The sequence below is a fragment of the Amia ocellicauda genome, chromosome 6 (genome assembly GCF_036373705.1).
Source record: "Amia ocellicauda isolate fAmiCal2 chromosome 6, fAmiCal2.hap1, whole genome shotgun sequence".
NCBI classification, from domain to species: domain Eukaryota; kingdom Metazoa; phylum Chordata; class Actinopteri; order Amiiformes; family Amiidae; genus Amia; species Amia ocellicauda.
The window spans coordinates 7,490,024-7,505,284 of NC_089855.1; the positions used below are offsets into that span (position 1 = coordinate 7,490,024).

A 15,261-nucleotide genomic window follows, 5' to 3' on the forward strand; every position below is an offset into this window, starting at 1 on the left:
TTTTGTGTACATCACTTTCATATAAAGCTAACGTATACATAAAAAAAAACAATGCATGTATATCCATTATATATTTGGCTTTCAACCGATCTTACACAAATGCAGGTATTGTTATTACTATATTATATATAAGCAATCCTGACTTAACAATACACACCAATGCTCTAATTAAAACGTTATTTTAAAACGCATAAAACTTGCAGATGTTACATTTTCAGTCGTGTTTCATTGGTTACTCTCTCTGTGCTCCACAGTTTGTTCATAACGACCTCTGACCATGTCCCAAATAATATAATATAAAATCACAAATGTATGTGAAAAAATTTGGGACTCCTTCCCCCAGTTGCCGAGCTCTGCCTTTGATTGAAACTCTACCCCACCCCCCCAAAATTACATAATTAAAGACAATTAATCACAGCTTCACATTCTTCTCCCAGGACTCCCAGTTACACATTTTAAAACCGACCATTAAATATCAAGGATCTATATTTAATACATAGACGGCTTAGATCCCTCTGCTCACTGATAAAGGCAAAGGCAGGAAAGTTAATTATTCGCTCACGCTGGCATCTTATTAAGAATTACAAATCTCCCTGTTTTTAAGTACAGATACATTTAACAGTAAAATGCCCCCAGTGCGACTCAGAAAGGTCTATTTGACAAGAATATGCATACACACAAATGCACACCCACACAAACGGCATCCAGGCAACATGATGATGATGATGATAATAATGATAATAACAACTCGTTTACACATGAATGACTGGCCGCCCCCAATTACTACACTGTGAAATCTCCTTCCCCTTGAAAGAGCAAGGTTGGACATTAAACCCATCTCCTCTTCCCCATATATGTATACATCAAAATTTCCAGCTACTAACATGGAAATATCTGAAGAATAAATATGTTTATTCATGGCAACTGTGGTCCTGATACAGAGGCTGGAGGTGAATGTCCGAGTTGCAGGATTAGGAGGTAAAATATTGTCTCCACGTTGTGAATAAAACGCAGGCGGACAGAGCTGACCCGTCCCCCCATAGGATGATAAAATTAGGAGCAGTATTGTCAGAGGAACTCAGAGAGGACTCCAGGAGCAGCGTGGGGGGGAGCATGGCTATATATCTGTGATGCAGTTACGCTTTTTCACACAGAAACAATCAGAAATGATCGAGAGTAGTCTTTCTCCCGCCAACCGTGTTTTATGACAGATATAACATGTTTTAACATAGTCCTAATCTTCTGTATTTCATTGCCACTGAGATTAGTTTTGCCAGTTGATTTCTGCTCAAACTGAAGAGACTGCCTCCCCCTCTTTAATATCTCCTGCTCAGGAATTGACATTTTCCATTAGGGTGTATTCATTTGTTTTATAATTCAGTATGATTCATAGACTGTCTGTGCATCGTTTTAGAAGTCAGGACAGAAACCCATAACAAGTATCAAACCGTGCAGTTTCTCTTGATTTGGTCTCACAATTACCGAACTTGAAGACGGATATGTCAACGTTGCCAAACATTTATTCCACTCGATGTCCTTTCGAAAGCTCTGGAACCATCACTAATTCTGAGCCTGTTGACAGTTAAATACAGGTATTTATGCTCACAGGAAAATCTTGGCTGGATCCAGACCAAGGATGGGGGATACCAGAGAGAGAGAGAGCGAGAGAGAGACTTAATTAGTGTGCAGAGGGAGCTGTCAGGAGTGACAGTGGATATCCCCCAGACCTGCAAACAAAGCCACTACAATCTCACCAATGCACTCCGAGCTGAATGCCGACTGATTCAGATATAAGAAGAACATAAGAAAGTGTCCAATCGAGAGCAGGCCATTCGCCCCATCGTGCTCGTTTGGTGTCCATTAATAACTAAGTGATCAAAGATCCTATCCAGTCTGTTTTTGAATGTTCCCAAATTGTCTCTTCAGCCACATCGCTGGGGAGTTTGTTCAGATTGTGACGCCTCTCTGTGTGAAGAAGTGTCTCCTGTTTTCTGTCTTGAATGCCTTGAAGCCCAATTTCCATTTGTGTCCCCGGGTGCGTGTGTCCCTGCTGATCTGGAAAAGCGCGTCTGGTTTGATGTGGTCGATGCCTTTCATGATTTTGAAGACTTGGATCAAGTCCCCACGCAGTCTCCTCTGTTCCAGGGTGAAAAGGTTCAGTTCCTCAGTCTCTCAGTAGGACATTCATTATAGAGATATTGAATGCAGATTTACTTAAAACAAAACAAAAAAGTAAATATTTTGGTGCTATTGTTAGATTTTGCAGGTGATATATATATTTATATATAGATATATATAGAGATAGATAGATAGATAGATAGATAGATAGATAGATAGATAGATAGATACACCACGTATATATAATATTAATAACAACATGTATGTATGTATGTGTGTGTGTGTGTGATATTTAATAGATTTCACGTCAGTTATATAGGCAATATTCATTTTTCTTTCTCAGTTTTCTAACTTCATAAAGCCCCTTTGTTTGATTTCGTCTTCTGTTTAATGATGAATGAAAGGGAATTCATCACATTCAGCTACATCCAAGGAAGAGGACAATCTGTCTTTACCTTCTCTAATCATCTACTTTTTCATCTGTGACACAGAGGAACAGTCAGCACTCAGGCCTGGCCTAGTTTGTTCACACGCAGACACAACAGGAGAGAGAGAGAGAGAGAGAGAGCGAGGAGAGAGACAGAGAGAGGAGGGGTTTGAGAGAGAAATGAATAGTTACATAGATAGATAGATAGATGTGAAGTTGGGTATGGAATGGTGAGTAAATGAAACCAGGGGACGAGAGAGAGAGAACAGTGAGAGTCCCCTTCCCAGCCTGGTTTGCCCGACTCTTGACCAGGGAGTAGATCTGTTCTCAGGAGAGCGTTTCTCTCCCACAGGAGTCCTGAGAGCGTTTAAGGTCTGATCTATCGGTTACTACCGTGCTTTATGGACAGATTAGAGATGAAAATGGTGGAAAGTCTGAGCTGCCAGGTGATCTAGCTAGACGAAAAGCAAAGACTCCGGCGGCTTATTGCTCGGCTCTTCCGACGCTGCCACCGTGGCCATTTAAATCATGCAGCTAATTTTCATTTGAAGGTGTTTAGACTCCCCATCGAATGGGACAATATTGAAAATCTGGAGATAATGTATGAGAACACGCTCTGTTCGAATACGCCCCATATTAGCGACACATGCAGAGACGGACCGATCTCAATTTCTGTTGAAAGTGTATGTTCCCCCTATCTGTCCCGCATATGGAATCAGTCGAACACACATACACTATCACATCTCTGTGCCACGGTTCTTTATTTTACCATGGCGAGGGTCTTTCTAAGATTTCTGGAACACACAGTTGTCTATCAGAAGCAACGTCAGACATAGTGCCACGCTGACAGTGAGTCAGACGAGAGACCGAGAGATGGCGACGGATACACAGTAACCCAGAGTGACTCACGTTGATCCTTATGTAAAGTTGTCCTTTGATATAAGCACTGCGGAAGGCTTTGACAGTTTATGTAAGTCTACGGTTGACGGGACCTACACCATCAGCTGATGTGTCTCTCCTTCCTGCCGTGGACCGCAGCCGCAGTGACCGGGGGACATATTGTGATTTCCCGCGGGCGTTCGTTCTACTCTGAAACGCGGGCCACAGGCCGAACTAACACATCAGCTGTCGCTCAGCTTATTTATCGGCGTGCGGACAGGGATTAGAGAGATAGTGAAGACAAAGTGGAGCAAGCGGGCCCAAAAATACCAGTCTTCTAAAGGACCAGCTTCCACGGCATAAACCAAGTCCAGTCTTCAGCTCTGAGATGTGTGTGCCTGCTCCCATTGGTGCTTGGTGTTTTCTTGTCCAGTTTCTTCATCCCCTGTCTCAGGGCTGCTCGTTCTATTACGGCAGAGCCCAGCGGGATGCATGTCAAGTGTTAAAAGGAGAATGGATGGATCTCGGTGGACAGTAGGAAGAGTCGCAGTAATCTGAAGCGTGTGTTAGACCACAGGGCTTTTAGACATCTCACAGCACAGGCATGATCATATATGAAACATGTGACAGCTGGCACATCTATTCAAGTCTGTGCTGGGCGCTATATTTCTGGGATTCAGCCATTGTGGACGAGTGAAGAACCTGGTTAGCAAGCGTTGAATGTCAGTGTCTCGGGGGCTCAAGTAAGAAGTCTGTCACCGTGTTGAGGGGGCATCAAATATCATGTCATACGCGGCCTAACGTTCTCTTAATTAAACACCTTGTCAAAGGGGGGATTCCCTCGCCACTCTAATACGCTGCGGAAAGAAAGGGGAGAGTTGGCGTCCGGAGATGCAGGTCACCTCGAATGCACCGCCACTGCGTTTCTCCTTCGAAAGGTTTAACATCGTTACTGCAAATCCAATTACCATCGTTTTATTAACAGCGCGGTTAGTGCCGGCAGGCCTTTTCACTTCCATTCTGTTTGATCCTTAACTCACACTGAGCCACTTTATACCATTCGGCTCCATAATAGCCCGGACCCCTATGGGTTTGTATCGGAGAGCGTTAACAATATAACATTAAATGTCTTTCCTGCGTCGGCCGCATACTTGCTGCGTTGGAGTCCCTCTCTCAAGTCAAGGTCACTTTGTGAGGTTTTATCGCTCTACTTTAGTCAAATTCCCTCTGTGCTACTTTCCTGCATTGATGTGGGCGACAGTTTAAAAGCCTACTGGGATAACAATTACCAACTAGATCAAATTATTCTCCGTAAAGAGCTGCGTCAGGAATGGCTGGGACTAGTCCAAATGAAAAGACTTGGGCATTAGATAAGGATTATTAACTGAAAGGGTCCATTCACTTCGACACCTTGTTAATTGTTATTAAGAAGAAAAAGACGTGTGTTCGATGACTTTGGAGGGAAGTTTTGTTTTGTTTGTGTTGTCCTGGCTTTTCCGCCTGTAGGTTTGTAGGCGTTTTTTTAGAGTACTGGTTGCATTTTTGAGGTTTATGCTTTTGTTGGAAAATATATCACACACAATAACGGGTTCAGCTACAGTATATCTTATCAGACAGTGGGGCCTGTTTTCCCTAGAATACATATTGAGAAAGAATAAGAAAAAGAGACAGGAATACAGAAAGCAAAAGCTTGAAGCTATCGTTGTGTTCGGCGTCAGCAACACTGTATTGTGCACACAAATGCAAGAGAAACATGAATATTTAAAGCTGAAAGGGAAAAAATGTTTTTTTGATGTTGTTCTTTTGCTGTTGCTGATAAAAAGGAAGAAAGCTAAAATATTTTAGAAATGACATGATCAATGTACTTTGCTTCAAATTGTAACTATCAGTACATAATATTACTATGATATGCCTTTGATTTGAAACTCATAACATGGATGCATTTTCTATGTTCTTGCCTAATTGATAAGTTTTGTTCTCTTTGAAATGCTTCTTTTAAGCTCTGTTTATTAAGATTTATTAGCAAGGTTTGTGTTTGATTGGCTGTCTTGAATGTGTGTTGTCTGTCCCATACATCACTTTGACTGTCCTGTACAACATGGTTCTGTGGTTCTGTTTGTTGACGTTGTCGTTGTTTTGAAACTGGAAGGACAACTTCTCTGGATGTCCTGTACAACATCACAACATTGCCTTACAGAACAGTGCTGTACAACTCCGTCACATTGTCTTCTACTTGATGCCAACTAAACTGAGGCAGTTGAACAGTTTGTTAATTACAGTCTGTCTTAATTAATAGATTTTTGAATCAGTGGCTGTGGATGCTAAAGTAAATGCAATCAGTGTTTACAGAGCTACCTGTGGCTCAATGTCCTTTTTGTCCCACAGAGTGACTTTAATAATCAAAAACAAATGCACACAATCCACTATTTTATGTATTGGAAACGCACATTGTTTGATTTTGTGTTACTTTTACAAGAAACGATTAGTAGAAACATTAATTTAAAAAAACATTAAAAGTATTTTCTTCTTTTAATAATGAAAAAACAAATCTGTTAAAAATATTTATTTGAAAACTTCACTCAAGCATTTGTCCAGAAGTAGGCGTCCATACTTAACATACATCAGTCTATCGAGACACAGTTGTCTATAAACACTCTCACTTCAAATGTTGCAAACACCAGCGTCAGCAACAAAAACAACAGCTTGTGATTTAGTGGCAACAACAGAATTACATCACATGCCTAAAAACACCTGCAACCTCCTGTGAAAAAGAGAAGCCCTCAGTGATCATGCTGGGGTAGTCGGGACTATCGGTGCAGGGCCAGGTGGCTTCACAGACACGTTGACACATTACCTCCAGACCTTCACAGTCACGGCCTGGAAATCTGCAGCCGCGGCCCAGGGCAATGTGTGAAGAACAAGTTTTTTGTTTCTCTCTTTCCGAGTCTGAGACTTGGGCTCTTTGCACTGAGAGTTTATTACACCACAACACCTTCGCCTTCGCATCTCTGGGCCAAAAGAAGCTGGCGACGCTGTGTCCACAAATTGCTGATGTTGTTAAAGTGGGGTTGTCCATTTTGTAGTGTGTTTATATATCTTCATGATCTGACTGACTACAGTTGATGTATTCTGAAGGTTGTTGGAGTAAAACAAATCAGCGGTGAATATTTTTCAATGTTTGTGATGCACACGTCTAAAATAAGTATCACCTCCCGAGAACGTGCAGTAATCGAGTGGCGCTCGGCAGAACTACAGCTTGTTGAGGCTGAAAATAGGGTTTGTAAATTATTTATGGCACATTCAGACAGGGGGCTGTTTTACAATAAACAATCTTTGTAATTGATAGCGTCTGTGTTTTTACTTTTATAATAATAGATGTCAAAGAGACTCCAGTGCCCCCGAGTTCTCCCTCAGTCCTTCTCATTGACAAATGCGGTTCAGTCACATTTTGTAAAGACATTTTTGTGTTTTTATGAACAATTTGAAGGTTCCCTGCAGAAACCAATCACACGTCAACACTTGATAATGTAACCTCCTCAGAGCAGGCTTAGAGACTGTGCAAAGAAGAATAGATGCAATTAAAAAAGATAGTGCAAACCAATAAACATTACACCTTGTGTGGAAGCTCCAGACTAAAACTATTGATGATTTATGATTGTGACACGTATGCATGTATGTACCATATTATATTACAAGAGAAGAACATTTGGAAGTGGACTGAAAATCTCTATAAAATCTCCTGCCACTGTTATTGGATTTTATTTTATTATCAGCATTCCTGGTATCTGATTACTACAAGGGTAAACCGTGCCTGAAATTTGCAAACCTTAATCACGCTCATCCATTTATCTGAGAGGCTGTGTGACTCATACTCACGCTTTCTTCTTTTCCCGAAGCAAAGCCGCTTTAACTTAAGTGTAAGACTGGATTCTCGCCCTGTTGGGATCGGGCCAGATATATCACACCGAAGTGTGGAATCTGCTTGGTGTTCCCATATTTTTATTGAATGCATTATTTATTCAATCCTATTGTTGTTGTTGCACGGCTCTGCCTCGCGATCTGGATTGTTCCGCTGCTTCAAAGTGGCTTCACTCAGGGGAGTGTCGGCTCATTGTCTGATGCTGTTTCTGTGCTTAGCATTTCAGTTGCCCTGCTAATTCAGTTCTCTGATAACAGTCAAAGCTGAAGAAAGCTGAAGATGACACGGGGAAGCATATTCAGTAGAAGAGTATTGTGCATCACTGCTGCAAATCTTTGTATGGGGTTCATACACTTGGTCACTTCCTGGCACTGGTTTTAATGCTTTTTATTAGATTAAGTAATTTCTTACCTCATACATGTTTGTTTGTGGTTATATATAGGACCAATAACAACTTTGCACTGAGAACAACCAACCTTTTGCTCATAAGAACCATAAGAAAGTGTCCAATCGAGAGTAGCCCATTCACACCATCGAGCTCGTTTAGTGTCCAATAATAACTAAGTGATCCAAGGATCCTATCCACTCTGTTTTTGAATGTTCCTAAATTGTCTCTTCACACCGTTTGGGCAGGCAAAGTGAAATCTGCCCCCAGGAGACCTCCTTAAAGGGACGGACCTCTGACTTCTGATTCACAGAACGTAGGGGAGGATTTGAGTCTCGAGGGGCGTCTAGGAGAGATCGTATCACTTTTCATGTCGGATTACGGGACTGACTGTTCCTCCCATGGTGATGTAGTGCTGTTCTGAAAGCTTTATTCCTGTACGATTTCCACATTAAATGTTCCCAAATTGCCTCTTCAGCCACATCGCTGGGGAGTTTTTTCAGATTGTGACGCCTCTCTGTGTGAAGAAGTGTCTCCTGTTTTCTGTCTTGAATGCCTTGAAGCCCAATTTCCATTTGTGTCCCCGGGTGCGTGTGTCCCTGCTGATCTGGAAAAGCGCGTCTGGTTTGATGTGGTCGATGCCTTTCATGATTTTGAAGACTTGGATCAAGTCCCCACGTAGTCTCCTCTGTTCCAGGGTGAAAAGGTTCAGTTCCTCAGTCTCTCAGTAGGACTTTCCCTTCAGACCTGGAATAAGTCTGGTTGCTCTCCTCTGAACTGCCTCTAGAGCAGCGATGTCTTTCTTGAAGTGTGGAGCCCAGAACTGTCCACAGTATCCAGATGAGCTCTAACTAGTGCATTGTACAGTCAGAACATCACTGCCCTTGTTTTAAACTCTACAGACGTGGACTCAAGCCTCAAGACAAAAGTGACTTTGATGACATTACATGATTTCATTAAGGTGGTCAGAGTGACAGTCACCCAGCACTAACCGAAACTCAAAGTGAAGCTGCTCTGCATTATACTACATTATATTTAAAGGCTGTTGCTGAGATTTCTTTCTCAACATAAACAGTAGTGCCGGCCTCTGCCCAGATGAACTGACCTGATCTCCTGTAGTAGAGAGTCCTCTCATGCTAGAGGGAACACGCTCACCACTGCACTGAAAGACAGCACATTATGCAGCACTGCAGTCACATCCAGCTGGAAGCACCACATGATTTTATCTCCAGTGCTGTCTGGCTTGTCATGTTGTCTGCGTTCAGACGGGCCCGGGCAGCCTTTGCATGTGTGACCTTTGCAGTAGACTGTGACAACTGTTGTCCAGAGAATGACTGTTAACTGTGGCAGCCATGAAACATGCTTTGGAAGATTTGTGCTCACTTGTTACTGGAGACATTGCGGATGATGAATTGAGGGCAAACATCTATTTATGCTTTCTGTGGATCATTGAAAAGGCTGTGGGGCTTTTTCTTCCGATATGAGGGTTTACTTTTAGCCAAATATCAGTATTTTTCTGTCTACTCACCACTGACCTGGTAAGACTGAGGACAATCCCGGTCCTCTGAGACGCACACTGCCACGCTGTCTGATTCGGATTTTCACACTGTGATCACAGGACACAAATAGCACAGCTCTGGGAGCTGAATAAAGGACAGGCCGGTCACTAATAATGCCATGCCTTAGATTTCCCAGATAATCCTTGTGTTGTGAAGCCTTTGAAAGGGAAGACATGCTTTAATATTGTGTGCCTTTCTTAGTTGTTGATGTTTACCACGTCAGTTGAAAAATGTCCCAGAGCCACACTCATCGAACAGAAAGCGCTCTGGTTCAGGAGATGTGCTCAGTTTCCTGTCTGGCCCGTGGGTAAATGATGACACCTACACAAATATCTCTCCCTGGACGATTAACATCAAATATATATATAAGTAGGTAGCTAAATGTTTTATTACATACTACGTTAAGAGATCTGTCATAAGGATGATGTACTTATATGAATAATAATAAAAACAAACATCACACAGGAGAGAAATGAACGAGCAGCTAATGTTCAATAAATAAGCCCGTCCAATAAACACAAGTATTCTGCTTCCTGTTGACTTATTTTGCTGTAAAGCTAATCCTGATTTTATTCACGGAGCTGCCTCTTCATTGGATACGGAGTTCATGTTTCTTTGTAAGGGGAGGAGTGTCAAACTGCTTCAATCAGAGAGGTCTCTATGAGTAGGGTTTCCCACAACCTGTTAGACCGTGGCTGGTGTGATTAAAACTGTTTCTGGTGCTTTGCTGCAATGCGGTGTAGTTAAAACGCAGCAGGTTTGCCTGTTTTCCCCTTTTCTTCTTTGTTTCAATCTTGGGGGGTTGACTGTATATGTGATACAGCAGTTGAACTGAGAAAATCTGTATATTGGATGTTCAACACAAATTAAATTTAATTAAATTGGTTGAGTGGTTTTAACAAAAATACACAAAAAGCCCCTGTCACTGAATTTGTGTCTGTAAAGCTGATATCATTACAAGTACCATGTATTATTTAGACCTGGGTTTTTATATCGTTAGCTTAAAATTAAGAATGCTGTTTTATAGCCATGCTCTTGGGAACCTGGTGCAAAACAAAATGTACACACAATACCTTGATTAAATCAATTTGATTGATGGTTCAGGGCCGTTCTTGTGACTCAAATATTCTCAAAGAAACAAAACTTCAACAAGAACAACACAAATATTCCTAAATAATGGGATGAATGTATGTATCTACTTATCTATGTATTCATTTAAAGAAAACATTGACTTTAAGGCTAAACGGTTTATTAGTCCCTACACTGTCTTGGTGGACTTGGTGACCAGCCGTCCTTGCTGAGTGCTTCGTCACTGTCCTGATCGCTTGAGCTCATCTGTACCTGCCATCACTGTCAGCTCTGACAGCCCTGTATAGCGTTTACCTTCCTCTATCAGACACCTGTCTCGTCCGATAGCCAGGACTAAACACAGATCAGTAGCTGTCAACTGAGGTCTTTCTCTCCCATCCCATAACACTAGTGACACCCAAGTCTTAACTACTTAGTTACAGCTGGCATATGCAAAACAGTAGCCCAATCTCGACAGGCACCCACAATAATGACAACAATGTTGCCTCTATATCATACATTGTGGAATGGAATAATTCGATTTCCTATACGGCTTTCAAATAAGGGACCATGGTTGTGGCTCTCCTTGCTGCAGGGATGTGGTTTTCCTTACATGGTCTTCCGTCCGTGTACTGACCTGGCTGGGCCGTGCTTAGCTAGAGATCTGACCAGATGTGGCTGCAAGGTGGTATAGCGGCCGGCAGAACGTGCCCAGCGCGATTGATACCGACTTTCTTTTTGAGTAAAATTAAACAAATGAGACACTGAAACACAACTGAGGTTGTACTGCTTCAGGGATAGAGTCCTATGGTCTTACATCATATCCTCTGGTTTTCCCAGAAATCACAATAAGCCAGCAAATGCCACTGACTTTGTTGTCTTCCCGTTGCATTGTTATTTGTTGTTTTGTTTATTTGTTTGTTTGCATGTTTCTCCCACTCCTGTATCTGCTCTGATCTGTTCCAGGGAGAATGATACACTGGATTCCCCCAGGGTTTGCAGTGCTGTTCACTGTTACTAGGAATACAGGCATGAATGATTACATATTTCCTTCAGTGCAATTCCTTATTTTCATAATGCTCTGTGAATGACCCAGTGCTTTCCTCACAGTGTTATTTTTAACGCTGATGTATAAACACAGTCCTGTTGAGTCGCCTGCCATTTTACATTGTGCTTGTTCTCGCCATTGCCATCCCTGCAGGCTGCATGTGAAACCAAGGGGAAGCATTTTCTGAGGTTATAATTCATTAACACCTGCATATCGATTGTCTCCTGCCTGACGCACACGGAGTAAACTTCCCATTTTCATGTAATGTATGATTGATAAATACATCTATTAATTTAGCAGGGGAAGCTCTTGCACAAAGCACCAGTATCATACTGGGTTTCTTGGGTTTCAAAATGTAGGTTTGCTAAAAAAGACAAGAACAAAAAAAAACATTTTTAGAAATCGAGTGCCAGTTTACTTTGAAACTAATCAATAAATCATAGGCCATATCAATGAAGACAATAACTGAGGATGTGAGTTGGAGAAGCTTTTTATATCTTCAGATAGAGGTGATTACATCTCATCAAAATACAGTTGTGCAAATAGTTTTACAACATGCATAATAATTAGCATAGACCTGAGTGTATTACTGTTGTTTTTGTGTAGATTGGTGCTGGCCAGGATTCTTCAGACAGCAGTTATTATTATTATTATTATTATTATTATTATTATTATTATTATTATCCAATTTCTTAGCAGACATCCTTATTCAGGGTGACTTACAATTGTTACAACATACCACATTATTTTTACATTTGTACCCATTTATACAGCTGGGCATTTACTGAAGCAATCCAGGTAAAGTACCTTGCTTAAGGGTACCACAGCAGTTTGTGGTATAAAATGTATACTATTGAACTGTATTAGCTGATTGAATAAACTAGAAGGCAGGAGCTGAGTGAATGATTTAAAGGCAATACAATACAACTAAACTAATAATTCAAGTAGTCCCCAGAAAGGAGTCAATACAAACTGATGATTGCTTTATAGACAAAATGAACTGAGCAACAGGAGAGCATATCCAGAACAGAATAAAGTCCAGTGCCAGTACAGCGCATGTTGCTGTGTGTAAGCAGGTCTCCGGGCGGAACCATTGAGCGGGCGGGGCTGAGCGCAGCGGCGGACGGAAAAGGCTGCGACGCCGGCGTGCTGACAGGAGAGACGAGCGGCAGAGTAACGGAGGCAGAAATGTCGCTGCTGTCCGCCGTGCTGCCCGTGTTGAAGGTGTATTATATCGGCTTTAAGGTCGTCCTGTACCAGCTCTTCAACACATCTTTCACGGCACCAGGTTAGAGAAATAACTCTTCCCTCACTGCGATGCGTGTGCAGGGGCGGCGGTGTGACGGGAGCCCGGTGTTTAGGCCGCAGTCCGCCGGCTGTCAGTGGACCCCGCGCCGCTGCACCCTGCGCACAGAGCCGTGTGGCAGCACAGCGACCCCCAATGTGCTTTTCAATTTGCACGACACGACTGACGTGCTCATGATCAGTCTGCTCTGTTATGCGAATATAATGCATCAGTAATGGGTTTTATCATAAAGCATCATCTGAAGTAGGTGATAATTAGTGTTTTTTAAAAAAATATGTAATACAGGGCAAGCAATAAGAAAATAACAATCATATGTGTTTTAAAAATACATCAAATTTTGTTTAATAATAAAAACATTGTGATCATAACTTAAATTAGTGCACAGTATGAAAAGTTGTATATATTCTATATATGTCTATATACTTGTTTTTTTCCTGAATATTAATATAGTGATTTAACTGCATAGTAGTTTAATCTCTGAAATACACACAGTTGTTTCTATGATATCCAGTTTTATTAAAATAAATGGTTTTACTGGCTATTATAGGCTACTACTACTAGCCTAATTAAATAATAATTAATTGTGACTTTAAATTATATTTAAGAAATCAGAATTTAAGCGTTGAATCCACGCATTAGATTTAAACGCACCTTACAGGCTCGGATACTTACATGACTGGTCTGAAAAAGAGAATAGTTTTCAGGAGCTCAAGCAGTAAATAATAATCTGTAGTCTGTTTTATGCTCAAACCTTTTGTTAAATTGGAACATAAAAAAAGAAAAATCCACTGTCTATTAATTGTGTCAAAGCCTAATTTTCAATACGGTCTAAAAAAGTTATTTCTGTAGATGTAGAAAAACATCAAGTGACATCTTGTGACTTATTTTTTATTTTTTACAAGGCAGCATTGTGGAATAAATACAAAAGCAATAAGCAAATACCAGCAGATGGGAGGGGGGGATCAGACCAGGAAGAGTTTTCGACTGACACCGATGGAGTAGGAGGAACAAAACAAACGTCCCAGGTGATACGGAGTCTGTAAAGACTGCTTACAGAACCAGGGAAGTTTGCATGGTAATTTGGATGTGTGAGAGGGGCGTTCAAAGTGTACTCTCTCGCATCTAAACCCATCAAGCACATTATAAAAGCCACGAAAAAAGTAAAATGGTGGCAGCCTGGGAAAGCTGAGTCTCACTGGGAACAATGGGACTTTAATATCAAATTCTGTCAACCAGGCACAAAGTAATGCTTAATGTCCAATGTGAGTAATCAGGAAACATTGTGAGAACTATTCATTTGGTTTTGTAACTGATTTACCAGACAAACTAAAACAGGGACAACCGTTTTCAATTACAGCACGTCATTATATTTCCACAGGTTCCAGTTTTATGTCTCTGTATTGAAAACTCATAACCACTAAAAGCCCGGGTCCCGTCGAGGGAAAAGCACCATCTAATGAGATTCTCGCTTCTGTCAACAAGCCCTGGCTTTAAATCCAGGGAGCAATCTAACGGAAAATGCAATTCACTGGAAAGGAGATAAGCGAGTATTTAAAAGGATTCCTCGTTCGCCCACCAAAACGTTGGTGTTTTAATTTCAAACGGAAAACAATGTTGGAAAAAAAGCAAGGCACATAGGTTTATAGCAAATCCCCTTTTGTGCAATATTCATAATGCACGCTGTCACACCGCAGGCTGCAGTTGGCTTACAATTCACAAGCAAAGTTGTGCGTATTCCCTTTCTTGTCCAGTGTTTGGCAGTGAAGACATTTAGCAATAAGCAATAAGTGTGTAGCAATAAGAAGCCTTTCACCCATTTTCCTGTGGAGCAGATCATGTGTCCTCTTCTGTCTGTTGACTGTCTGTACTGCTGCACTGCGCACAACAAGGCCGGTTGTGTGATCGTTCTGTATGATTAGCTATACCCTACAGGGAACAATTAGATGCTAAATTGTCCAATCCATGGGAGGAGGATGATTTGGATGTACAGTATACATGTGCACTTGTGTGCTTTGCAGGAAAAACATTACACTCACAGTTAAAACATGTTGTTGCTTCCAGTGATGGACCTGTCATTCTGTGAGTTGCACACAGTCTGTCAGGATTGTTTGTTCTTGTTGGCAGAGAGAAATACAGAGAAATGGCTATCCGTATTTATTCCTCCAATGACATGTTACTGTTGCCTTTATGTTAATTAAAGCCTCCACGGATACCCCACACAACATTACTGTGTTTCCAAAGTCACAGCGATCTGAGCCTCACCAGTAAGCGTGAAGCTTAACTATAATCAGACACTTATTTTTATTGTTGTCGTCAAACTCAATCTTGTGCAGAAAATCGTTTTCGTTCTCATAATCATTTGACGTGGAAATGCGCTAATACCACTAAAGTTAAAAGTTTTGTACAAATTTGCTGTTTTACGGTTGTCTTCATCTGTCACTTTAGTAGCCTTTATACAAATTTCTATTAATAACTTTGTGAACAAAGAACAGGGAAAAGCCGGTAAGATGATTATTCATGTAAACTGCCGCAATTTGAGTGTTTAAACCAAC

The 15,261-nt window shown here is 41.3% G+C and overlaps 1 protein-coding gene across 3 annotated transcripts in view; it reads left to right on the forward strand.

Moving 5' to 3' along the window:
- Positions 1 to 15,261, forward strand: part of LOC136750848 (E3 SUMO-protein ligase ZBED1) — a 63,051-nt gene that overhangs the window by 2,139 nt on the left and 45,651 nt on the right. The window contains exon 1 of one of the 3 annotated variants that reach the window (XM_066705973.1): positions 12,454 to 12,691. The exons of 1 other annotated variant lie outside the window; for it this stretch is intronic. Coding sequence is in view for 1 of the 2 variants with exons in the window: in XM_066705974.1 (XP_066562071.1) it covers positions 12,592 to 12,691 (100 nt within the window). In the remaining variant the exon portion in view is untranslated. Of the gene's footprint in view, positions 1 to 12,453; positions 12,692 to 15,261 lie in introns of those variants that run through there. One more of the 3 variants, XM_066705974.1, reaches the window with a different exon arrangement.